General features: G+C 40.8%; 3 protein-coding genes across 7 annotated transcripts in view; 1 reads left to right on the top strand and 2 right to left on the bottom strand.

The window, feature by feature from the left end:
* Positions 1-143: 143 nt before the first annotated feature.
* NHLRC1 (NHL repeat containing E3 ubiquitin protein ligase 1) lies at positions 144-7,418 on the bottom strand. The gene is made up of 2 exons (XM_007054887.4): positions 3,399-7,418; positions 144-749 (listed from the first exon to the last, which is right to left on the bottom strand). The coding sequence occupies exon 1, from the start codon at positions 5,089-5,091 to the stop codon at positions 3,889-3,891; it is 1,203 nt and encodes a 400-aa protein (XP_007054949.2). The 5' UTR covers positions 5,092-7,418; the 3' UTR covers positions 144-749; positions 3,399-3,888.
* A 1,275-nt stretch (positions 7,419-8,693) lies between these two features.
* TPMT (thiopurine S-methyltransferase) lies at positions 8,694-24,036 on the bottom strand. Of its 3 annotated transcripts, none has more exons than XM_037893071.2 (10): positions 23,904-24,036; positions 21,675-21,901; positions 19,787-19,879; positions 18,001-18,133; positions 17,076-17,128; positions 12,417-12,491; positions 11,004-11,089; positions 10,001-10,045; positions 9,805-9,843; positions 8,694-9,072 (listed from the first exon to the last, which is right to left on the bottom strand). In XM_037893071.2, exons 2-10 carry the CDS (start codon positions 21,812-21,814, stop codon positions 8,951-8,953), a joined length of 786 nt encoding a protein of 261 aa, XP_037748999.1. In that variant the 5' UTR covers positions 21,815-21,901; positions 23,904-24,036; the 3' UTR covers positions 8,694-8,950. The 3 variants fall into 3 exon arrangements, with proteins under 3 accessions (XP_037748999.1, XP_037749000.1, XP_043394736.1); XM_037893072.2 differs by lacking the exon at positions 23,904-24,036 and adding an exon at positions 23,323-23,530; XM_043538801.1 differs by lacking the exon at positions 9,805-9,843 and having other exon boundaries at positions 23,904-24,031.
* KDM1B (lysine demethylase 1B) overlaps positions 23,993-24,359 on the top strand; it is a 38,335-nt gene continuing 37,968 nt past the window's right edge. The window contains exon 1 of one of the 3 annotated variants that reach the window (XM_037893064.2): positions 23,993-24,133. The gene's annotated coding sequence lies outside the window, so the exon portion shown is untranslated. The remainder of the gene's footprint in view (positions 24,134-24,359) is intronic. The other 2 variants (XM_037893065.2, XM_037893067.2) reach the window with 2 other exon arrangements.

Here is a 24,359-nt window from a genome sequence, read left to right as displayed (position 1 = left end):
GACCAGTATTTGATCATCAGGCCTTTGTAAAACAACCATCGTTACTGTCTCTTCTTTTAAACCAGTGGAAGACATATATAAAATATGCATGTGATAGTTCTGCTCTAAGTATAAAGAAAAAGGAAAACACATGAGAAACAAAATCTAGGGCATTTCAGTTTATTACCTACATTACTAACACCTAATCTCAGGATATATTTAGTTACTGAAAATAATTTCTGCTTATTCCTGCATTTTTCCTAACAAATGGAACAAAATTCCAACAACACAGAGGATTCCCTCCCCCCAAAAATAGTGTTTTATTGATTTTAAGTTTTAGCACACATTTACAAAGAATAAAAGAGCAAACAGGAGGAGCAAAATGTACTGCAGTCATATGGCTGCACCACCACCCAATAACTCAGGCCAAAAGTTCCAAACGTGGGTGCCTAAAGTTGGTCACCTAAATCCATATTTATGCAGTTTCATAGGTCAGTGGGAGCTTCATGTAATCAGCACTTTCATAGGACAGGACACTTATTTGAGTGCCTATATTTTAGGCACCCACCCTTAATAACTGAAGACAGAATTTAAATGCTTTCTCTGCCCAGTGTTTTACAAGGCAAAGCAATGAGATTCATAACAAACACAAAATATAATGCATCATTCAACGAAAGAACACACATTTGACACAAGCAAAAGTCAGTGTAGACTGCAGCATTCTAGAATAGATCCTTCTGCTCCAGCCACCATCTTCTTACTACTGCAGGCTGAGGACAAAAGCAGTTTGTTTGTTTGTGAACTCAAACATCAAGCTATTTCTATTATCTATCAAAAGAGAAATACAGAACAAGGATAATTTGTGTTTTGTGCTTGGATTTTTAAATGGCGTGAATTTATTTAAAAATTAAGTTCAGTATTTCAGCTCTTCGCTAGTTACCTTTATGGCTCTAGGTGGTCCCAAGGTTGTTCATTCATAAGTTAAAAAGAGTAAGGACAAACTCTTACTCTCTGTTGTGCTGGTGCACAACAGGGTGGGGTTTGGGGAAGGTGGGTGTGGGAAGGGGTTATGTTGGTTGAAAGGACAGGCCAGATGATGGATCGCAGCCTGAATGTCTAGCGCCCTAAACTTTACTTTTAACACTTTATTAATTCACATACTTCTAAGGTACCCTTCCCTATGCATTTAGAAGTACATCAATTCCCTGAAGGAAGAGGAAGACTGTGCCCTCTCTCTCTCTCCTCTGTCAAATCAGTTTGGTATCCCCCCCAGACACCATAGTTAATAGTAAGCTTTTGCTGGCAGCAGGTAAAGAGGTTCTTTTTCCTACTCAGAGAAGTAAAGTGCTCCCTGCATTAGTGTCCTGACCCACAGAGGAATCCTGTTGTGGCCAGCAGAATTCGTCTTACAGAGAATCCAAATCTTGTCACCCTCAGACCCCTTATTGCAGTGGTGCCCAAACTTTAACTGTCGTGGCCCTCCTTACCAGTAACGGAATCTGTCCGCGCCCCCCATTACTGCGCTGTTGGCTCAGCAGAGGAGCTTTGGCAGAAGGTGGAGCTGTTCTGGGGGGGCGGAGAAGGAATGAGGGCAGAGCTGGGCTGGGGATGGAGTGGAGCTGCGGCTGGTGCCAGAGCTGGGCTGGGCTGGGGGGTACTCCATCCCCACCCACTGTGGGGCTGGCCTGAGCCCCCCAACATGCCCCACCGAACGTTCCTCTGCACCCCCCGAGGGAGGCACATGCCACAGTTTGGGAACCACTGCCTTAGTGTGTGGCGGGTGGAGTTGGAAAAGATCTACAATCCAGATCCATAAAATCTCTAATATAATATATAAAGTTACTCTACAACAGATCTAGTGATACCAAAGAAAAATGAATATACTGAAGTAAAATAACAAACCCATAATAAATAAGTGCAGAAACTTCATGTTGCTTTCCAAACCCACCATTATTAATGTCCTGGTATGTCACTAATCAGTAAAACTTTTTGAAAATAGCTTATTTAACGGTATTCTATCACTTTCAAACATTTTAATACAAGATAGGTACAAAGATACATTGAATTTGAAATGAGGTGCTGAAAGTGCCCCTGTCCTGTTTAAAATAAGGATCTGTCAATTATGGTAGGGGTACAATATTGTGTAGTAATTATATGCTCTAAAAGCCTGATCAAGAGCCCACTAAACTTCATGGAAAGACTCCCTCTGACTTGAAAGGGCTTTGGTTCAGGGCATGTGGAAGTACAGCATATCTTATTGAGTCTGTGAGGCCAAATAAAAATAAAGGAAAATAAGAGGTATATATAATTTCAACCTACCTCTACCTACCTTACAAAGCATTTACACTTATATCAAAACTGCCGCCACTGTCAAACTACTTAATAATTCAAAGCTATCAAACAGCCTCTTTTTAGCAGCAGAGAAATCCAAATAGATTCAGTGAAGAGTCCAACTAAAGTAATATTATAATCCCTATTTAAGTCATAGCATTATCTCTTCAACTTTTGCCATCCAGTGAAGCAACAGAACCAGTGACAAGACGCAGCCAGATTGTCTTGGATAAAATAAGAACTGACCCAAAATCTTTTTTGAAGCTTGAGGGGAAAAAATGAGGTTCACCTCCTCCATCCCTTCTCACCACATCTACACTTAGTTCTGGTTGGGTCTGGAAGCAAAATGCTAATATTTCGTTAGAAAGGCCACCCAGAAGCAGAAAGTACCAGAAAGTACCAGAAATCTCATGAAGGTTTGTTTCTGTAAGATGCCCAATTCAGTTTGCAGAGCTGCAAACAAGTTTTTGACCAGATAACTGCCTGGACCTTTGAGCCATTGGAGTTCTGCTCACCACTGCTACTACCCAAATCACTGTCTATATCCATGCGGAGAAGCTGACTTTTATATCACTATCATTACACAGCTAGGCACTCTTAATGCAAGCACTCAAACTACAGTGATGAGGTTAGTGTAAGAAACTATAAAGAATAAATACAAGCCTGGCACACAGAAAAATGCATAGCTGTGGTCAAACCGTACGACAGTGTCTTCGTTACAAATTTTAGAACTCTATTTTTCAGAGTGAAGTTAGTGTTAATGAAGAAGCGGTGCACGATGGAAACCTGACTACCACAAAATAATTCTCTAAAGAAAGTGTATGGCCCAGACAGTACAAGCTTCCAAACACTGCACCACAACTATGTCTTAACTCTTCTGATAGGCCTACCTCTAGGAATGAGATGGTGGATCAGTCTCTAGGCCCATTCAGTCATTGGCCTTTCATAATAGCAGTCTTCATGGTGGTTTTTGTAATGTGGAGAAACTACACTTTGACCACCCAACTCATTTCAAACTGGCCACTGAACAAGGTAAGTATTTTGTCACTACTGACCTCAATTGGATTAAAGTAAAACATTTCACTTACAGTTACTAGTCCTCTGAGCTAGAGAGTCTCCCTTCTAATAGAATTTCTGAAAATTGCTGCTTCTTTCTCATGAGATTCTCTCACCTTATCAAAAAAACATTGTGTAAGCTAGACTTCAATCAAGATAACCAAAAGGTGCAAGTCATTCTCTGTTTCACAATTGATCTAGGATCTTCCATTATCTAACACAAGACTATTGTTCATTTTAAGGGGGAAAAAAAAGTAATAATCGTATAATGGTTTAGAAAAAATGCCAGGTCATCTGGTTGAGGTCTCTTTGTCTGGTGCTATTTAGAATACGCATGTTGTCTCTCACACATACTTAGGAGTCAGAATTGATGAGCAAATGTCAAAGACCATAAAGCATGTCCATAAAAATGGTACGTTTCACACAAAATCATGGCAGAAAAAACCCACACAGGCATCTGATAAAACCATCATGACTTCTTTTAAAATCTGAAATGCAATAAAATTAGTAATCCAAAACAATTCAGCTAGCAGTATATACTTTAACTGAATGATCACCACTGTCTAAGACAATCAGAGCATTGCTTGCTGTGTAAGTCAATGCCACAGGATAAGAAAGCCCTTGGGTAATTATGGGCCTTAAGACAGGAAATTCCTCAGGTTTTCCTAAGCACAATACAACTTGGTTATAGGCATCTGCTACTATTATGTGTCCCTCTCTGTCGAAGGCCACAGCAGTGGCATATATTTTGGAGGGAAACACTAGGTTTAGACCAAAGCTATCCATCTGGCCAATGAGTTTCATGTCAGCACTGAATATCTTCACTCTTGTGCTGCTGTAGTTTGGTCCCTTAGCTATCAGGTGCTCTATTACAGCGATAATACCAGAAGTCTGAGAAACTGCCACCTCTCTTGGGTTGCATAAGTGAGACTGGATCTTCTGAACCTTCTTTAGTTCTCCTTTTTTAAAATTGGCTGTCAAGCGAGAAAGAGCACCTGCCTCTGGATCAGACAGGATAATGTCATTCTCTGGGGTGGTATCCAAACCCCATGGTAAACAAAAGGATTCCCTGATAACTAGCTTGCCTATTCCGTTAAAATCAAACACTTTCACAGAGCGATCGCCGCTGTCCGTGACAACCACGTGGCCATCCAATGTGACTGTCACGTCAAGTGGGTATTTAATATCATTTCCTGCATCTCCTCTTTCCCCAAACTGTTGTATACAGCTTCCACTCAAGCCAAACAGCTTAATCCTTTTCTTGCCATCGTGTGCCACTACTACACAGTCAGACCCTCGACACATTGCAATCCCAGTCGGATCGATCAGCGTCCCCCAGCCTCCGAAAGAAAAGTTGAACGTTAAGCCTAGAGGTGCTGATACAGCTGCTTCATTGCCAGTCCCAGTTGTTGTTCTTGAAGCTAAAGAAATATTAGTTGCAGGGCTTAAGATCTCTATCAGGTGCAGCAATGGTAAGCAGTCACTTGTCTCTGAGGATTTGCAAGCTCTTCGACAGAAAGGGCACTCCAACCTAAAATTCCTTGGGTGTGCTAGAGAGAATACACACTCCAAGCACATAACATGTCCACAGGGCAAGTTCCTCGGCCTGTGTTTCTTCTTCTGGCTATATTTTTCAAAACACACTTTGCATTCAAGTAGACTGACCTCAGTTTCCTTCACCAGTTCGGTCATAATCTGCATTCTATCAGGGGCCGTGGCAGACATAGTTGCAGCTTTAAGAGGATTGTTGATTATACTGTGCTAGCGATGTGACGCTGCCATCTGGTCACATTGGACAGTCACAGGACTGTGTTACATCAGAGGCCTTTCCATAAATGCTGATGGTATGTTCCGTTTCAAAGCATTTACTGTAGTCTCCTGCCCTCTAAAGGAAACTTGGGAAAATGCAATGGGCTCACCAAAATATATTTTAAAATTTTCTTACTGTTATCTTCACTTTTTCCTCAAATATTTTGTTTAATTTCATTTAGCATGAACATATATCTAAACTGTAAACTATAAATCCAGGCTCATATCATTTAAATCATGGTAATTTAGCATAGCAAGAATGGTTTCATAGTCCACATCAGTTTTCGAGAGTCAATACATGATTAAAGTCCAATAAACCACACAAAAGCAGGAGGAAGGAAGAGGAAGGGGGTAGTGGGCAATTGAGGGGTAGTTATTCAGGATGCAATGAGTGAACAGGGCTGTGTTTATCATTTTCAGGAGCCCAGGCAAGAGCAGGAATTTAATCTGTTAGAGAGGCGGTTCAGACCACTGGTTTCTTCCACCTCTTATCCTGCTACTAGAGATGGGCTGGGAAGTTAGACTAGGTCACAAAGGTTTCCTGTTCTGACCTCCTGCTGTTAACATTCCTCCCACACCCACATTGCCCATCCGGGGAGGCCCTTCTCCACATGCTCAAAGAAAGTTAAAGGGTCCTTGGGGTTCTGCTGGAAGTGGACTAAAGCAATTAGAAAGTCTACCTACCTGTTTCTTTTAACACTATTTTACTGAACAATGCTATGACCAAGAGAACCATGTCTAATAGGATGTCTGATTGCATTTCTCATTGCTATTACCTGGCTGACCTGCAACTAGAGGCCAAGTCAAACTTCACTCAGTCAGGAGCAACGCAGCCACTGCTGCCTGCCTCAGGTGCGTTTCTATTACAGAGGTAGGTGAAATGGCTACATCATGCACTCTGGATGCCTTTACAAAAGTATTATTGCTTAGATTCAGCCTCCTGGGAATGCCGTTTCAGACTCACTATGTTCCAGAACTTGTTTCCAAGATAGATGGGATCAAACTTCCCCCATGCCCACAAAGTCTTGATTTTTATTTAGGGATGTCTCTTACATGGCTCAGACAGCCATTATTTGCATTGATTTTGTCCGATTAATGTCTTTTTTTGGAAAACTTGAATGTTAGGTCCAAACCTGGGCTTTTAAGGAGTAACTTGCTCCTTTTTGTATTTGTATTTTTTAAAACCTCCCTGTTCACACTGTTGGCCTTAGCCTTATTACTGCTGCTCACTTCAGCTTTACTTTCATTTTCATTTTCAAATATCCCTTGAGCATCTCATGGCCCAGGAGTAAGAATCGCACAGAGATAGTATTATTGGAGATGAGAAAGAACTTCCTTCAACTTCTTCTCTGAAAATATACTGCAGGAGGACACTCACTTGCCTGCCTCACCTCAGTGCTTGGAGGTTGCTTTTTGAGAGTTACTTTTCTCTTGATCCTTGTTATTTATTTTTCTTCAAGCACATTGTTGATCCTCTGTAGTTGGCTTATCTTTCTGAGAAGACAGACTCTCTTGCAAACAAAGAAACGGACTGGGATGCTAGAAGAGCAGTATTTATATAGCCAGCCAGTAGGGGACCTACTTTGCTCTCTAACCTGTCACCACCAACTTCAACGGTTAAAAAACAACAACAAAAACCTTAAAGTTTCATTAAAGTGATCACTCACTACTGGCTACAACTACAAATATCCTGAAAGCATCAGACCTGAGTCTGCAGCTCTTTGAATACAGTGTTTGCAATGAACATCAAAAGCTTGCCACAAACAGAAATGGAGGAAAATTGACATATATTTCTAAAGCTCTGCTAATCTGTGGATGTTTGCAGACCGTGTTTGCAGATCACTGATCGGATGTGAATACAAATACACTTCAATGCGATATGAATGCACAGCTAAATCTTTTAAACTGGATAATCTCAATATTTTAAAACAACTATTTTAACTATACCTGCCTCCAAAAAAAAAAAATTATGAGCAAGAGACACACACACTTGATACAAGACATTGCTTCTACTTCCAACTCTAATGTTCGTAACCCCTGGGTGAAGGGGCACGCCCCCATCCCAATCAGGAGAAGGCTAATGAGCTCCTCTGGGTTTAATCCCTACCAAACAAACATGCCTGCAAAGCCAACTCCAGCTGGAGGAAGCAAGCTTAACAAGGAGAGCTGCTAACAGGAAGGGGCAGCAACCAGGAGGAAAACTGCTGTGCCTCAGATTCATGTTATGGAGTAGGTGAGAGGAAAACATCTGACAAGACTTCACGGCCCAAAGACTTACCAAAACCCCAAAACACCCTTGAAAGGGGAAAAGGCCTTTGAAGCTGCCAGAGTGTGACCCCTGAGGAAGGCCTTACCGATCGCACCCTTTAAACGTCAGGTTGTAATACTGTAAATCAGCTTTGGTTTCAGAGACTCTTCTCCGCATACGGTAATGCGGGATGGAGAAGGAAAGGGGTCTGAGAACCAACATTAGACTGTGACAGCATCCTAGTGAATTTTGGGTTATTTTAAAAATTAATCTATTATTAGGGACTCAAAACTAAAATTCCCTTTTGCAAAGTTGTAATAGTGTCTATAAACTAGCGATGGGAGACCCTCAAAGGTTTGAGTTCAGATAAATATCCAAAAGCTCATATGCTTATCCAAACCGCAGAAGGGTCTCCATTAGGGCCCACAATCCACATTCCCCATACAACACTTCTTCCTGTGGCCGGACTCCCAGATTCATAATTGTTGTATTGAGGGGGAAGAATATCACAGTTATAGAAAATTTCAGGGGGCATCTACTCCCGGTGTCTTCTGCTCTCCTCTCAATTGATTCACTTTCCTTACCCCTCTTGGAGATCTATAGTTGACTGTGTCCCCCTCATCCAGTGATGGCTGCTGCTGAATATTCTGCTTTGCTCTCTGCTAGCCAGTCTTTACTCTGCACAGCACAGAGCAACAGAGGTAGGGAAAAAAAGACAGCAGCCACCAAGCAGCCTCTTCTATCCAGCAGTCACTAGTGGCAGGAGCTCAGAATTACAAAAACAAAAAAAAAACTTTTCAAAAGCTGCAGCTGTCAGCACTGTATAGCTCCTAGGACATGGGTTGGAACTATGAACACTTGGGATGGGACTGCAAAGCTCCAGACAGACAGACAATATTGGTAGCTATGGAGAATGGTCATGGTCATTTCTTTTTATACACACACACACACACTCTGGACTGCACCCATCCCATCGAAGGTGGAATCATGGACGCAGCCAACTTTGAGCAGTTCTTGCAGGAACGAATCAAAGTGAATGGAAAAGCTGGTAATCTGGGTGGAGGTGTGGTGACCATTGAGAGAAGCAAGAGCAAAATTGCTGTAACTTCAGAGGTGCCATTTTCCCAGAGATATCTGAAGTACCTTTCTAAGAAATATCTGAAGAAAAACAACTTGTGTGACTGGCTGCGTGTAGCTGCCAATAGCAAGGAAAGCTATATAGAGAGAGACTTTTTAATTTTAATTATTTGAAATAATACAGGAGACGAACAAAGTTAAAATGATTGTTTATAAAAAGAGTTTCAATGTGGTTAAGTGCTACGCATCTTAAAATAGATACTGTAAGTCAAATCAGATGTACAGTGTAATTGACTTAGAAAGCATAAAGTCTTCAAAAGACAAAGATGTTCCATAATCCAGTTTTCATACACTGAGGTGTTTCAGAATTCCCAAATATCCAGCTCATTTCAAAGTGAGATCAATATAATTCTTCCCACCTTGCTAATAAATTTTGTGTTTCTTGTTTCATCAAGGAACAGACTTTAAGGTAAGCAGATATGTTACCTCCAGAAAATAATCTAGTCCCCAGGCTTTGTGCTGGTCCGAGAAGTCATCGACCTTCTCAAGACACTTAATTTCACAGACTTTTCCTGAAAAGGAAGAATAGCAAGTTACAGATAAGATGAAGGATGATGATAGTTTGTTTTGCTTTTTTCAATCATGAATTTTTACACTATTAGGAAAAATCTCGCTGACTTAACTCATTTGTAGACTAGCATAAATAAAGTGAGCAGGATTTAGCCCTCTCTCATAATTGTATGCTACTGTTAATTAAGAATAATTCATGGTGTTTAGACACTTCAGAGGTTTCAGAAGGGTGTAAACCACAGGATCTGTAGAACCAAAGCTTAATGTAAGGCATATCAAGGATGAAATGTCAACCTTAACTAAATTTTCTTGTTTCAGTAGCTTTAAGTTGGATCTTTAATTCCCTTAACATGGTGTTTTCCTATCATCATACTTTTTTTCCTGCAAGTTAACTTTGGTTTCAAAATTATAGCAGAAAGCACATAGGTGGTGGGGAAGGTTTCTGTGTTAAATCTGGGTAAAATGAGCAGATAATGGGGCTTGGAGGAAGGGGGGGGGGAAGGGCGGGGCAAGAAACCAAGATGTTGGAACAGAAAGGACATGAGAAAGTGACTATAGGACCAAGAGTGAGAAGCTGTGGGAATAAGAATGAACATTGGGATCTAGTTTGGATTATTGGAGACTCAGCATGGAAAGTAACCAACCTTGGGCCAAAAAGGGACTGTTTATGTCTTACTGGTAGCACAGGTTCAAATTTCCTTTACAATGTGTATTTAAACAATGAGTCTGTATACCTTTTAGGGAAGTGATGTTTTCCCCTGATATCAATAACCCTGGAGTGAAAAGGATATTTATTTTCAAACTATGTCTCTCCAGATTTTGTACAAGAAGCAAACATTTGCCTCAGGACGAGTCAAAACACTACAATATGAACACATTTGTCTGTCACACGTTTTGAGAAAACTCATAACTGCAGTGGAGATAACTTACCAAATAAACTTTTAATTTCAGAATCAGGAACATAAAATGGTGGACCTGGAAAACAAAAAAGGGAAAGCTGAATCAGCAAAAGTCACGATGACCTGTCTAATATTACAATGAAGCAAACACTGACAAAATACAAGGAGAAATGTTAAAATATTAAAAAAGAATTATTACAGGTTATTAATTATAAGACTCTCTTTTAATAACAATTACTTAGAGTAGTTCAAAAAGCAGTGGAACACTTATTTGTATTAAGTTAATAATTATCAAAGAAAACTTAAGGAGCTTCTGGGTTTAATAAAAATTAATCAATCAGACTGATGTATGATACTTAACGCTTACATAGAGCTTTTCATCTTCAAAGCATTTTACAAACATTTATTAATGAATTATAACACCTGTGAGGTAGCCACGCTACAGTAAATTGGGCAATAATTCCTGATTTTAGGTCATGAGGTACTGAAAATCCTGAGTTAGTATCCATCAGAAATATAATATGATTTTCAGATAATGAGGGTGCAAGTAAGGGAGCAATGCTAGGGTAAGGGAAGGGTGCCAAGAAGGTGGACATAGCAGAAGGGGATAAACAGGACACTCTCTATACATTATACAAAAAACAGCGAAGGCAACGTTATTTTGCATTTTGTTTCACAATTCACCTCCCCCCCACCCCAAAAAAAACAACCTTCCAATTGAGACCAAGCACGAGAAGTTTCTGCCTTGTAGGAATTTTTTTCCAAAACTGAGAAGCAAGTGGAAACAGGGTTATAAAGAAATTTACATACAAACAAACCCCTCTCCCTTCACCGCCCCCCAAAAAAATCACAAACTTTTGCTACTGTGAATGCCAAAATATAGTTAAATAGAAAAACGTATTAAATCTGAGCACCAAGCCTCTTGACACCAACTGAGGCAAAATTATTTTTTTATATATATATATAAATTAATTAGTGTAAAGGTAAAAAGTGATTTTACTTAACTTCTAAACAAAATGATTCAAAGTTCTTACCTTTATGTTTATTTGGATCATATAAAACGCTAACCAAGAGATAACAACAGCTTCCCTCCATTAGAGACAACATCAAATTGGCATAGCTAAAAAGAAAAAAATATTTGCAGTCGTAATTATTTTGTAAGTATATGGTACATAGAGTACTCAAAATGTTCAGCAAAAAAGATACGTAATGTATTCCTATGCAGAACAGTTCAAATGCACCCTTGAAATGCACATAAACTAATTTAACTGAGGTACTTCTAATGTAAAATTCCATGCAGTAAACATGCAACATATGAAATCCTAAATAAAATTAATAAAATTCTACCTTATACACATGCGTGCATGCACACACGCACACCATTTTTCATATAAACTAACAAAAACATGAAAATGTAAAGCTGACCTAGTATTTAAGTCTTCAATAATCTATAGTTACTGTAGAGGGGCCTATACAGTATTGATTTTGTTAATTCACAGCATTTTTATTTATTTATTTATTTATTTTACAAAGTAAGGGCCATGTATTCAACTTAACGTAATGTCCAGTAATAGGGGTAAAGTGAAGAGAGAGGGTCATGGGTAAGATTGGAGAGGGGAAAGGAGAAAAAAGGAGAATAAAGAGGATGGAGTGAGGCAGAAAAAGGTGAAAATGGTAGAGACCAAAAACAAACATGGAAAGCAAAAAGTAATGGTAAAATTCAGATCTGCATCCTGCACTGTGCAAATCTACCACTAGATGGGAACAGCAGCTTTAGGTATAGAACATAAGCAGCAACATACAGTAGAACCTCAGAGTTACGAACGAACGCCTCGGGAATGGTGGTTGTTCATAAATCTGAAGTGTTCATAATTCTGAACAAAACGTTATAGATGTTCTTTCAAAAGTTTACATCTGAACATAGACTTAATGCTGCTTTGAAACTTTACTGTGCAGAAGAAATATGCTGCTTTTAATAATCTTAATTTAAATTAAACGAGCACAGAAACAGTTTCCTTATCTTATAAAAAATGTTTTTAAACCTTCCCTTTTTTTAGTAGTTTACGTTTAACACAGTACTGTACTGTATTTGCTTTTTTTTTTTTTTTTGTCTCTGCTGCTGCCTGATTGCATTCCTCTGTTCCAAATGAGGTGTGTGGTTGACTGATCAGTTCGTAACTCTGGTGATCATAACTCTGAGGTTCTACTGTACTGTCCTTATGCCAATGGTATTGTTTGCATTGGCAAGACCATTTCCGGAAGGAAACTCTGTTTCAGAACACAGTGTTCAGTGACTTTAGTTGCCACAGATGGCAAAGAAGGACTGGCTTGGATTACTCATGGTTTAAGCTAAGTGAGGGATGGCTGATTAGTCAGTGCCAGGAAGATATGTTGTGAAAGGTACGGCCTATCAGAAAGAAAACAGTCAAAATAAATACATTACTTACCGTTCTCTATCACATGGGTTAATGGCTACTAGAGATCCTCTGTCCCAAATCCCATCAAACCTGCCAGCAATTGTGCTACAAATAGGGGGTGGAGAGAGGGAAAAGATTTTATATTAAAAACTAAAATGATCTTTCAGAGTGGTAGCCATGTTAGTCTGTGTCGTGGGCTAAAACCCAAAAGCTTATGCTCAGATAAATTTGTTAGTCTCTAAGGTGCCACAAGTACTCCTCGTTCTTTTCAAAATGATCTTGTTTTTTATAATCTGACTGAGATACTTTTGCAAAAGAAGTGAAAAATCTCTGATAGGCTGTGCATATGCATAGAGGGCTGATATGCTGCTATGGTCTGGCCCCTTTATGCTATAAAACATTTTGAACAAGGAACATTTCCTGTGTAGACGCCTTCTCTGGGTGCCACAGAAATGGTGGAATGAGTCTGTTGCCCTTTGGCAAGGGTGTGCAGGGGCAAGAAGAGCTCTAGTTTGAGCACAGCTGTTCTTGGTTATGAGGCGGTTTTTTCAGGCAGTCATCATTTATAGAAACTCTGGGGATACCACTAATTTATGCCAAGGACTGCAACAATCCTTGGACACTTCCAGATCCAAGAGGGTGAGAGAGATGACTCAAAGCAGCTCACTCCATTCTCCTCAATGTGCACTGAGCTCAGCTCACGTGCAACTCAGACTCAAGACCCAAACATATACCTCAGATGTTTATTCTGAGGTATCTTTTCACTTGAGAAAAGCTAAAACTCATTGCTGCTTGCTTTAATCCAACAAATTGTTCAGGACTATTTTTGTTCCTAGTTGTGTTGGCTGATGTGGCATTGGTGCCCAAATTCAGTTTGATAAAGTCTACTGGTAAAGAGAACTGTCCTCACTGGTTGCCGGTGAGAATTAGGAGGGTGACATTAAGTAAGTTTTCCTTCTGGTAAATATGAAAACTGTGATTTAGTGTGCTGTGTAACAATGGAGTAAGTGACATAATTCCAAAGAGGAGTTTAAAATAAATTTGCCTTAAAACAAAAATGTGTGATACCCTGAAATTGTGCAGCAGCTTTCCACCTGATAGTGGGCTTTATTTCAGAGTCCACTAACATTTAAATAAATAAATAAATAAATCACACTTTCTTCCGTTGTTGTTTTAATCACAACGTCATCATCAAGTTTTTGGCTTCTGACCTGTAACCCTGTCCTGTATTGTTCTGTCTGATGCAATGAGACATGGAACATTTTAAAAGCTCACGAAACTCATGAAAGCTTATGCTCAAATAAATGTGTTAGTCTCTAAGGTGTCACAAGTCCTCCTTTTAATTTTAAAAGCTTGTTTTCTTTTAAAGGTCTGCAAGGAGAGGAGATCCCACCACTTTGCCTTCTACATGCACTTACCATTGGCTTTTAAATATAACATCTCACAACCAAGATGTGATATTTAAGAGCCAATTTAAGTAGGGAGGTAGCATAGTCTCGTGAACAGGATCCTAGATTTGGATTAATGAGATTTGGGTTCCATTTCCACCTCTGCCACTGGCTTGCTGTATGGCCTTGGGGAAGCCACCTCACCTCTTTGTGCTTCTGTTTTTCCTCCCACCTCTTAACTGTACTGTCTAATTACACAGTAAACTCTTTGGGGCAGGCGCTGTTTCCCACTGTGTTTGAACAGCACCTATCTGTGTAAGAGCCCTGATCTTAGTTGGGAATTCTAGGCGCTACTGTAATACAAATGATAATAAATAAACAATAGTTTATATCAGGGATGGGCAACATTAAGGCAGTAGAAGGCCATAAAAACCACTAAAACCCTGTGGGGTGATGGGGTATGTGACACAGGTGTGTGTGTCGTGTCCTGCGCCGACCCTGGGAGCTGTGATGCAGGGAGGAGGAAGCGGGATGAGGACAGGAGTCTGGTCAGGTCCTGTCCCTGGAGGCATGTGACACAGGGGCCGGGGGGTGGGGAGTAGGGTCCTGCCCCTTTGGGTGAGAGGGTGGATTGGAGAGTGAGCCTGCCCTCCACTCACCCTGGCAGAGGTGGCTCCTGTCCCACAGGGCTGGGCCTACCTCCTCGCTCCAGCCCACTGTTCTTGCCACAATGTTATGTTACGGAACCCTCCCCAGTGATGCCTTGCCCTCTTCCTGCCCTTGTCTCTGCTGGATCTCCTGCCCTACGCTGTGTTGTGATGGGCCAAATAAAATGATGTTGCAGGCCAGATGCGACTCCTGGGCCACCAGTTGCCCACCCCTGGTTTAAATATTGTCGTTAGGCCAATCCTGCAGTTCACACACAAACAAAAATCCCACTGCTTTAAGGCAATATTTGCCTGAATCAGGGCTCAGAAATGGGCCCCAGGGGTGTGTTTAGTAAGTACACAGATTGTAAAAAAATTTAGCCTAGCACTCAGAATTGTTATGAGCCACAACTGATTGCTTAGTTTAACTGCTTTAGCTACAACACAGCATTCCTTCAAAGAGTAATAATTCCTGTTACTCATTAACTAGCAAAAAAAAAAGTCTGAATTGTCTCATTCTGACACAGGGCATGAACACATCTAGGTTCCCCTGCCCAAATCATGTTCTGAATTTAGAACAAAAGTGACTGATCACAGGCCAGCCCAGGCAAGCGTGAAGTAAGCTTAACTGCCATAGTTACTAACCAAGTATTACCCATATTGTGTGTGGACAGAAGCCACAGTATTGATGCATCTTTATACTCAAAGGAGTCTTCCAATTGTTCCATTGACAGAAAGATGTTGACACTTTCTCTTTTAGAACATTGCATAAAAGAGCGTCTTATTAAAAAACAAAACAAAACAGGAACGTAGAAGAAAATGTACAACACATGCATGCGACTCCTGTTTATTTTGTCCTCTAAATAAGACCACATCTCCTCACTATTTGGTTTAGTGATTCCCACTGGCAGCATTGCTAACATGTTACATATTTTGTTTTACTTCAAAAATATCATTCCATATTGGTATCATAGAGGTTTTAAATTTTGCCATGTTACTTACAACTATATTTAAAAATCATTAACTTTTTAAAAAATTGCTGACAATAATCTTGAACATTTCCGGGCTCTGCGTCCAATGATAGCTAGAAAGTTTTAAAGGTGCCTGTTGTGCAAGCAGAAACATTGCCTGAATCTTTCTCTACCTTGTCACTTTGGATAGAATATAGAAATATCTTTTATATTAAAACTTCCATTCTTGCAAGGCCGCTTAATCACACAAACAAAAGAGAATCAGCTAAGTCAGCAAAAGGTTTAGTGACCATCTGTTATGTTAATAACTTTGGATATTTTACCCAAAATATAAATATCTTAGAGCCAGCACCACATTCCTGTCTCCCCATCTACAAATTATACCTTCTCTCTAGTAGCTCTGATACTCTTATCATTTACAAAGATAAATGATTGATTTCCTCATAGTACTGTAAAGCTAAGGGGCAATACTGCTCATATTAACAGCCTGCTCCTGAGGTTGATATTGAGGCAAAACTCACCAGCCCTATAGGGAGTTTTATCTAAATAAGAACTGCAAGACTGGGACTATCCTGCAGATGCTGAGTGCCCTTAACGCCCTATGGGACAGATTTTCTGGTCTGGCTGAACTGTATTCAGGATGTGATCAGAGGCAAGGAAGGTGGTTTTAACATTCCTTTGTATCCCTCCCTGTGCTGGAGTCTGGAGCGGCAAAGGTGGCTTTGTACCACCCAATAATTCACTGGCACAAAGGAAAGCCTCCACTGGCTGGATCTAGCAGCTTTGAGCCAGAAAACAGGTGCAAAGTCCCCTTAATGGACTGGTAAATCTGGCCCATTGACTGCTCTGGGTACTGAGAGCATTCAGCATTATGAAGGACTGAGCCTAGTCAGTAGCAAGCAGGCAGGGCTCGATTCTGAGAGATGCTGAATAACTGCATCTCCCACACAATATTGTGGTGGAGCAGATACATGCCCCACTCCCATGGACAAGGCAAAGTTAAGGAACTCCTGTGGTCGCAATCAGCCTCAACCCCTCACACTTGTGAGGTGTGTCATGCCTGGAAGCAGGCCCTTATAAGGGTGGAAATCAGTGCAGTAGTGGTGGCAAGCAAAGCTAGGGTTCAGAGCTCCCAGACTGGGAGTCCTGTAGCACTCACTGACCTATGGCTTTTATGTGCTGCCTGCCGAGCCCTCTGGAGAAGCAGATGGCCTGGGCTGGTTATCTTTATTACAATTCCATCATGATTAAGCCATAACCTTTACTCACATTAAGGAACTGAGAATGCCTGTAAGGCCTGAGAGACTACTTCCTTCTCTCTTGCACAATGAAGGGGGAGGGGTCAGGGAAGTATTTTCCTTTTGTATGGACTGCTTTATAGCCCCTGAAAGGGGGTAGATTCATACAAGGCACAGCTGCAGGGCTGTACTCTGTACCCCAGAAACAGACCACACGGTTGTGGCTGTCTGTAGAACACAGGAGGTAAACAAGGTGCCTGCTCTCACCCCTAGGCGGCAACCCCAAAATGTTACCCTGCGACAGACATCTGTCAGAGTTGCAGATGTTCAGTGCTTCTTATGATTTGGTCCTTACTGCTCAAATGCTTTTGGCTAATTCAGATAAAACATAACCTAACAATATTTGTTAAAATTTGATTGGTGAAAAAATGCTGTTCATTCCTACCTGGACAAATCATAGATACTGCAGCAATACAGAGAAATGTTCCCAGAGGTACTCTGCAATGAAAAGCAGGGAAACATCTTTTACTGAACTACATATTTTAATATATATATATTTTTTAAAATAAAAAACCTAAGTGGGGGAGGAATTAGGAGGAATGTTCTTTCAGTTTTTCCTTATTGATGTATCTCAAAGCCCTGTGACTGCTGCTTCACCACTGTCATGTGGCATGGGCTTAAAGGTTGAGAGAGAGAGAGAGAGAGAGAGAAGTGGATGAGGTAATATCTTTTACTTAAGACACTAGATTTACGCCTTGTTACAACAATCACTAACCCCCCTTTTTGTCCTACCAGGACAGGAGTGTTAACAGGCCACTTCACCTTGACTGGTCCCTTAGACAATGTGTTAACTACTTATGCTAAATATCTGTTTGACCCTGCATTTAGTTGTGACACTGGGAGTACCTTTTTCCAGACCTGAAGAAGAGCTCAGAGTGGCTTGAAAGCTTGTCTTTCTCACCAACAGAAGTCGATCCAATAAAAGATATTACCTCAACCACCTTCTCTCTCTAATCTCCTGGGACCAACATGGCTACAACACCACTGTAAACAACTGATTCATCAGGGCATTTACGCAAGTGTCTAATTTTAAGCATGTGAGTTGTCCCATTGACTTCAAAGTGTTTAAAGTTAGGCACTTAAATACCTTATGAATGAGGGCCAAACTAAATAACAGCTTGAGGATAATTACCCAGTACAAAATTCAACTTTGATGCTTCTTTCTCAGAATCCTCTTTAGAACAGGTGAAAGATGAAAGGCAAGACAAAGAAGTGCTAAATGGCTAAAGAATGGTTTGGCCTGCTCAGCTGTCCCTGAATTGCATCATTAAGTATACAAAAAGATTTGACTATGCAAGCACAAAACAAACCTTAAAAACTTTGGCTCCAGAAATCCCTGGGACTGGTTCTTCAGAATAAGAAAGATTGTGTTCTGTGAAAAATTCCTTCAGTGCACATTCGCTGAGTTCCACACCAACTACACAGTGTCCCATGTCAGCTAACCTATGCACAGCAATAAAAGTTTTCATGTTTACTTGTGATTCACTGTTCTTATTACATAATTTTGATTTATACTGATCCATTCTCTACCTCAAGATGGGGCTTTGGTACATGTGTATCTCCTACAGAACAGTGGTTTATTACAGCAGTTTTTTTCAGAATCCAGGCTCTTGTGAGATAGGGTTTATATAGGTATTTTTAAACTTGGAGTTTTCACACTTTATTGGAAAAAAAACACAGTATCTGATTTTAATGCAATTTTGCATGGTTATTTGAGTAGATCTTGATATGAACTAAGGAATGCACTTTGTTTGAACCTGAGAAGCTTTACATGCAATTGATTATTCATTTTTATTATATTAATGGAAAATATGGGGGCACTACAATAACCAGTAATAATACTTCCCTCCCATGGTGGATGACCAAGGATTCAGTCACCTAGTGGATAAAGTGTTTGCTTGATATTTCACATCCTGTTAATGTTATTACAACATCAATATTTGAAAAACCGCAAATGCTGTTGAATAGCAAGAAACTCTCTCTGGCAAGTGAGAAGCTAGACCATCACTAAGGCTTTCATTTCATGGTTACGAAGAAATTTTCCAAATTTGAACTGAAGATGGATGCTGACCCATGCCAAGTGAAATCTCTAGTAACTGTGATCCATATTAATACATGACATGAGTTTTTAAATAAAGGGCAATCTTATACTGCATGCCTGAATGACTCAGCATTACTACACTTTACACATTATTACTACTATACTGTTCTCTTGTGTCTCAAGATACACAGCTCAAGACCTGTGCTGCTGCCTGGCTTTGCCAAACAGCAACAGAATGAAATTAACAACACACTGGTCAGGTTCACTGCAACAGAACTCTTAGCAGTTAACTGCAGAATCACATTTCTTTCACACTGCTGCTGTTTGGCAAAACAGAGAAGGTACTAACCAAGAGCCTATGTTGATACGGAGTAGCAGCAGAGAGACTCCCACCTCGACCTTTTTTTTTTTTGGGGGGGGGGTGGAGACAGGGGGGACATGATGGAAGGAAGCTAAGACAGAGATTCTCCTCCCTCCTAGTCCCCAGAGATTGAAAAGCTTAAAGTTTAACAAACATCTACTAATCAGCAGATAGTACATACTCTTGAAGTAGGCTCCCAGGAGAGTACCCTGGTAGGAATCCCAGCACCCTCCCACTTCCTAGCAGCCAGGATATAAGGTATTGGGCTTCTTAACAGGTCATTTTCCTTGAAGCTCACTGGTGCCTACTCTCCCTATTTGGATAATAGGTGCCTGGCAAATTTTTCTAGCTCTCAATCAACTTACCATACCAAAAATCTTAAACATCTTACTCTTTCATAACCTAGCTGCTTTTGTATACATCAAATTTTTATATAGCTGAACTGTTCTTTTTCCTACATGAATGTTTTCAAACTGTTTGTTACTATTACCTCATCACTGGAAAACCTGGAAGAATTAAATGCTGCCTTCTTTTAAAATATCTAGTGAGCATGTAAAAGCAAAGGAACTATACTTTATGGTGAAAATAAAGGAATGACTATTATATTCACTAATTTACAGAGATGCAGACAGGATAATACATTTTCCAAGAAAAATAAGTTAGAAGATTTCTACTTCTAAGGGCTGTATTTTACCATTTCATTTCTACTGCTTTGCCACAAAGTGGAAAAAATATCCTGAGTCCACTCCTGCCATTAAGAAGAACATCCAGATACTTCCTTAAAATCCTGCAGAAGAAAAAAAAAATAAATAACTATTTAATATTGGAATTGTTTCATGTTCATAGCTGAAAAGCAAGTGTAGCCAAGAATAAAAGGTATCAGGTATTTATATGATATAAAGGTGAAATATAAGTATTAATTAATGATTTAACATAGGGTCTACAGGCCTTCGGCTGTAAATTATTTAGTTTAGCCAAATTAGGCTTTAGGCTAAGTTATGCTAACTTATCTTTATAATAGAGCTAAGTAAGCTAATAATAAACTCACTGAGCTTGTGTCTATGTTTGTGATGCACTGATTTTTGAAAAGAAGTGCTGAGTTTGGATAAAAACGTCTATGAGAGCTCAGTAGACGCTACAAGATGACCAGTGGCAGCCTGGGTGAAATATTAGAGACTTTCTGTTACTATGGTGATAAGGGGACGTAAATGTTAACGAGTATAAGAGGAACTAACAAGTTAGCCTATGGAAAATGTGACACCCCAGAAGTAAAAAGAAAAGGAGTACTTGTGGCACCTTAGAGACTAACCAATTTATTTGAGCATAAGCTTTCGTGAGCTACAGCTCACTTCATTGGATGCATACTATGGAAAATACAGAAGATGTTTTTATACACACAAACCATGAAAAAATGGGTGTTTATCACCCCAGAAGTAGTGAAGTATGGAAAGTCAAATAAGGAAAAGGGGCTCCTAAAACCATCATAAATATGTATGAACCCCAGTGGGCATCAGCACAACTGATTATAAAAGCTGCATTGTGGCCTAACTGCTGGGTGGTGGAGGGGGAGAAACCAGGACGACGACCACTGGTGGTGGTGAGGATGACTAGCACTTCAGGTTTTTCCACAAGGCATGGTGTTAGTAATGCAAATACTATGTGTTTTGTATTGGTCTCTCTCTCTCCTTTAACAGATTGCAGTGTAAGTAATTATTATAGAAAGAGCACTATGCAGTCTCTATTATTCACCTTGTTGGTCCTCTTTCTATTGATAACCTCTTTACTGTAGTCATTCTTGGGGGCTGAACTTTCAGAGATTAAGGTATAGGTATAAACCCTCACCTTGAGAGGTGACCCATAGCTATAGGTAAGTCTATGCCAGACATAATGCAACAGCCCAGCTAAAAGCTTCCACTCAACCTCAAGTGTACTATACTTTGGTGTTTCAAACTGTCTCCATTAATTTACAATATAACATCCACTTTTTAACAGACATTTAATTAAATTTAAAAAAGGAAATTCAATTACCGTTATAAATGGGCACAGCCTACTACTCGGGCAAAAGAATTACCCACCTCTGAAAGGGCTACTTTAGATTATTAAAACTGAACAAACCTAAAACATCTGAATTTACTCTACACTATTTACTTCTTGTATTTAACTCAGCTTGGGCAATGTAACCAGAATAATTAGTTTTGTTTTCTAAGGCTCCAATCCTGTAAGGTGCAGCATGTGGGTAAACTGCCGTGCATATGCACTACATACTGCAAGACTGGGGTCTAAAACAATTCATAAATACTGTAGAAGTGTTTCACATCAGAAAACACACACCATATCTAAGTTTTGTGGCCTAAAGATTTCATTTAAGATGTAAAAGTTTGACAAGCAAGGTGATCTTTCCATCTCTCCATTATCCTTGTGATGGCAACTTAAACATCCAAAATTATAGAAGCTCTGAACAAGGCTAGTACAAAACACTTCGATGTTTGTACCCAGGCTGCATTTTTGGGACAGGCCTTATGAAAGTCATATTATTCAATTATCATTCATTACAGCTTAGGTAGAAGAAAAGAGTTACATACCAATGTACTTGTTCCTTATGAAATCCAATGTTTCTCATTTGCCATTTCTGCAGCCATTCCTCTTCAGTCACCACTCTGCATTGTTGTTGCCCAATATCAGAGCTTTCTTTTATTCTTGGTACATCTGTAAAACTGTCCATGGTCTCATATACTTATGTTGTCTGTGTAGAGGGTAAAAATATGTATTCCCCAAGCAATATTTTGTACCATGTATGAAGGTCCTGATCCTGCAATCAGGGAGAACTTTCATTAATTGCTATTATTAGCTTCAATTGGAATTCTGTCTGAATAAAAACACTATTAAAAACATCTGGCATTTTAAAAGATCATGAAAATATTTTATTCATATCAGGTTTGCCTTTAATTTATTAACAGAATTGAAATGTGGGTCCTAACATATTGACAATACTTCTGTCACCTCAGATCACTTTATTTTGAGCAAATATCATCTATGGGACAATCCAGAATTCCTGCACGGATAGATGTTAAAGGAATTTTGTTCTATATTCTTAAACAAATCTTTACATACCATTTTATGCATTACTCTTATGTTCCATTCATGCACAGTATAACACACTTGCAATGAGATTCCAAAGAAATATACAAGGATTTAATTGGGGTTGGTTAGAATGTTTGAAGATAAATTTCCACACTTTATTTTTAAATTCACTTTTCACAACACATGGTGGGATTGAAGAGGGGCAAGAATGGTTTCCATTTTCCTGAAAGGAGGTTCAGCTTTCAGAAATGTGGAAACCACTAGGATAAGGGAATTCATTATAAAGAATAGAAAACATTATAGCAGGGCTGCTCTTTTCAAAATTTTCTCCTTTTTCGAGGTGTGGTCCCAGAAGTTTCTCAGTCTGTACTTAATTTCAGTTTGCTGACCGAGCTCTGTAGGAAGCAGCTCTATTTAAATGGGGAGGGGGAGGTTAATATTAAAAAGGGGACATTCACCCATTTCCCCCATTGGGGACAGAGGGATATACTTTTAGACTGATACCTTCCTCTCCAAAGCACAGTTACAACACCCTTCTTCCCTGCTCTGTTCCCTAAAACTGAGATTTAACAGCTTGCTGACATTATATGCCAAATAAATTAACATGCAAAATCATATTTAATGCAATATTAATGTTGCAAGTTTAAAATATACAAAGGTCATGAAATTAATAACCTAAGGTTTCAGAGAAAAATGATATCTCATTTTAAATTACTTTTTAGTGAGAAGAAAAAAATTAGTTTTGGTTTTTCCTGGGGAAAAAAAAACACTGAACAGCAAATGATATTTCCAGATTGTACCAATCTTATAAACCAGAAGTTAAATAATTAATTGCCTGAAGAGTGATCCAAAATACCACATGTGAGCAAGTTACCATCTCACAATGACTTTTATTTCAGTTAGCAATTTCATTAATGTACTTTTTTCCGGGGTGGGAGAATCCAAGGAAATAAACAAACAGAAATAAAACAGGGAGAAAGAGAAGAGACTGAGAAACTGTGTATTGTACAACACTAGGAGACTCTGAGATTACACAATCAGTTAATTTGGCTCCTCTGTGCCAGGGCCAATTACAGGAAAAGGCTATATTATGCAATCACTCCACCCTGCTTTAACGCCTTAGAACAGTGCGATTTCTCCACACCTCACCTGGTCCCCGATGCTCCAAACATGTTCATGCTTAACTTAAAGCCCAAAAAGAAAAGGAGGACTTGTGGCACCCTAGAGGCTAACAATTTATTAGAGCATAAGCTTTCGTAGGCTGCAGCCCACTTCATCGGATGCACAGAATGGAACATAGAGTAAGAACAGTGCCAGGATGGACGGCAAGGACAGGAAATTTACTCTCCAGGGTTAAAATAAAGCGGGCGCTCAAGCGTTTGCAGGACCAGGGCTTTAGTGACTCGCGTCCATATACTGACGATTAAACAGCACAACAGGAGCACCCTAGGGGACAGCCAGTGCCAGGGCGATGGAGGCTGCAGAGCGCCCGAGGGAGCCTTCCAGAATCTTTTCTGTCAGCAGGGCCAGGCTGGGGAGCCAGACATGCCACCAGCGCCCCGCACCCACACACACACTGGGAAGTCCGACCCGCGCTGCTGGAGCTCAGCCAGCCCCCTCTAGCTCCTTTGGGGCAGGGACCCTGCAGCGTCTTTCCCTCTCCTAACGCCAAAGCCCCGGCCCCCCAGCAGAGACCCGGCCCCGGCCCCGAGCGAGCGCCCCGTCCTGACCTGGCCTGGGCGCGGCCCGCGGAGCCCCCAGCCGGCCAAGCAGCCTCCAGGCTGCGGAGTCCGGCCCGCCCGGGCCGCGGGGGGAGGAACCCGCTGTCCCCGCCCCCTGCCCCGCACGCTACGCGCCGAGCAGAGCGGAAGCGGCAGCCGAGGGAGGCAGGCGGGCGGGGGGTGAGAGGTGAGCGGCGGCCGCCCCGGGAGGAGGATGGTGGGAGCGGCGGCGCCCTGCGGTGAGTGAGCGCCCCTGGCCGGACGCCGCCGGGGCGGGCGCTTGGCCGCGGCAGCCCCTGCCTCCTTGCCCTGGGGCAGGCGGCGCGGCTGCTGCTGCTGCTGTCGGCGCCGCCGCCGCCTGGGGCGGGGATGTGGTGACAGCGCCGCACAAAGCGGACCCAGCAGCCCCCTGAACGGGGCTTTCTTCTGCGGGGGGCGGGTCCCTCAGGAATCTTTTCCTTTGCG

The sequence above is a fragment of the Chelonia mydas genome, chromosome 2, assembly GCF_015237465.2.
Source record: "Chelonia mydas isolate rCheMyd1 chromosome 2, rCheMyd1.pri.v2, whole genome shotgun sequence".
NCBI lineage: Eukaryota > Metazoa > Chordata > Testudines > Cheloniidae > Chelonia > Chelonia mydas.
The sequence above is the reverse complement of the archived record's forward strand: the minus strand, read 5'-3'. Positions and strand labels throughout refer to the sequence as shown.

Coding starts and splice junctions, on each gene's coding strand:
- NHLRC1 (XM_007054887.4), bottom strand. CDS start 5,091: ATGTCTGCCACGGCCCCTGATAGAATGCAGATTATGACCGAACTGGTG.
- TPMT (XM_037893071.2), bottom strand. CDS start 21,814: ATGGACAGTTTTACAGATGTACCAAGAATAAAAGAAAGCTCTGATATT. Junction 17,129..18,000: donor CTGGAGCCAAAGTTTTTAAG/GTTTGTTTTGTG, acceptor TTTTCATTGCAG/AGTACCTCTGGGAACATTTC. Junction 12,492..17,075: donor AGTATCTATGATTTGTCCAG/GTAGGAATGAAC, acceptor CCCTATTTGTAG/CACAATTGCTGGCAGGTTTG.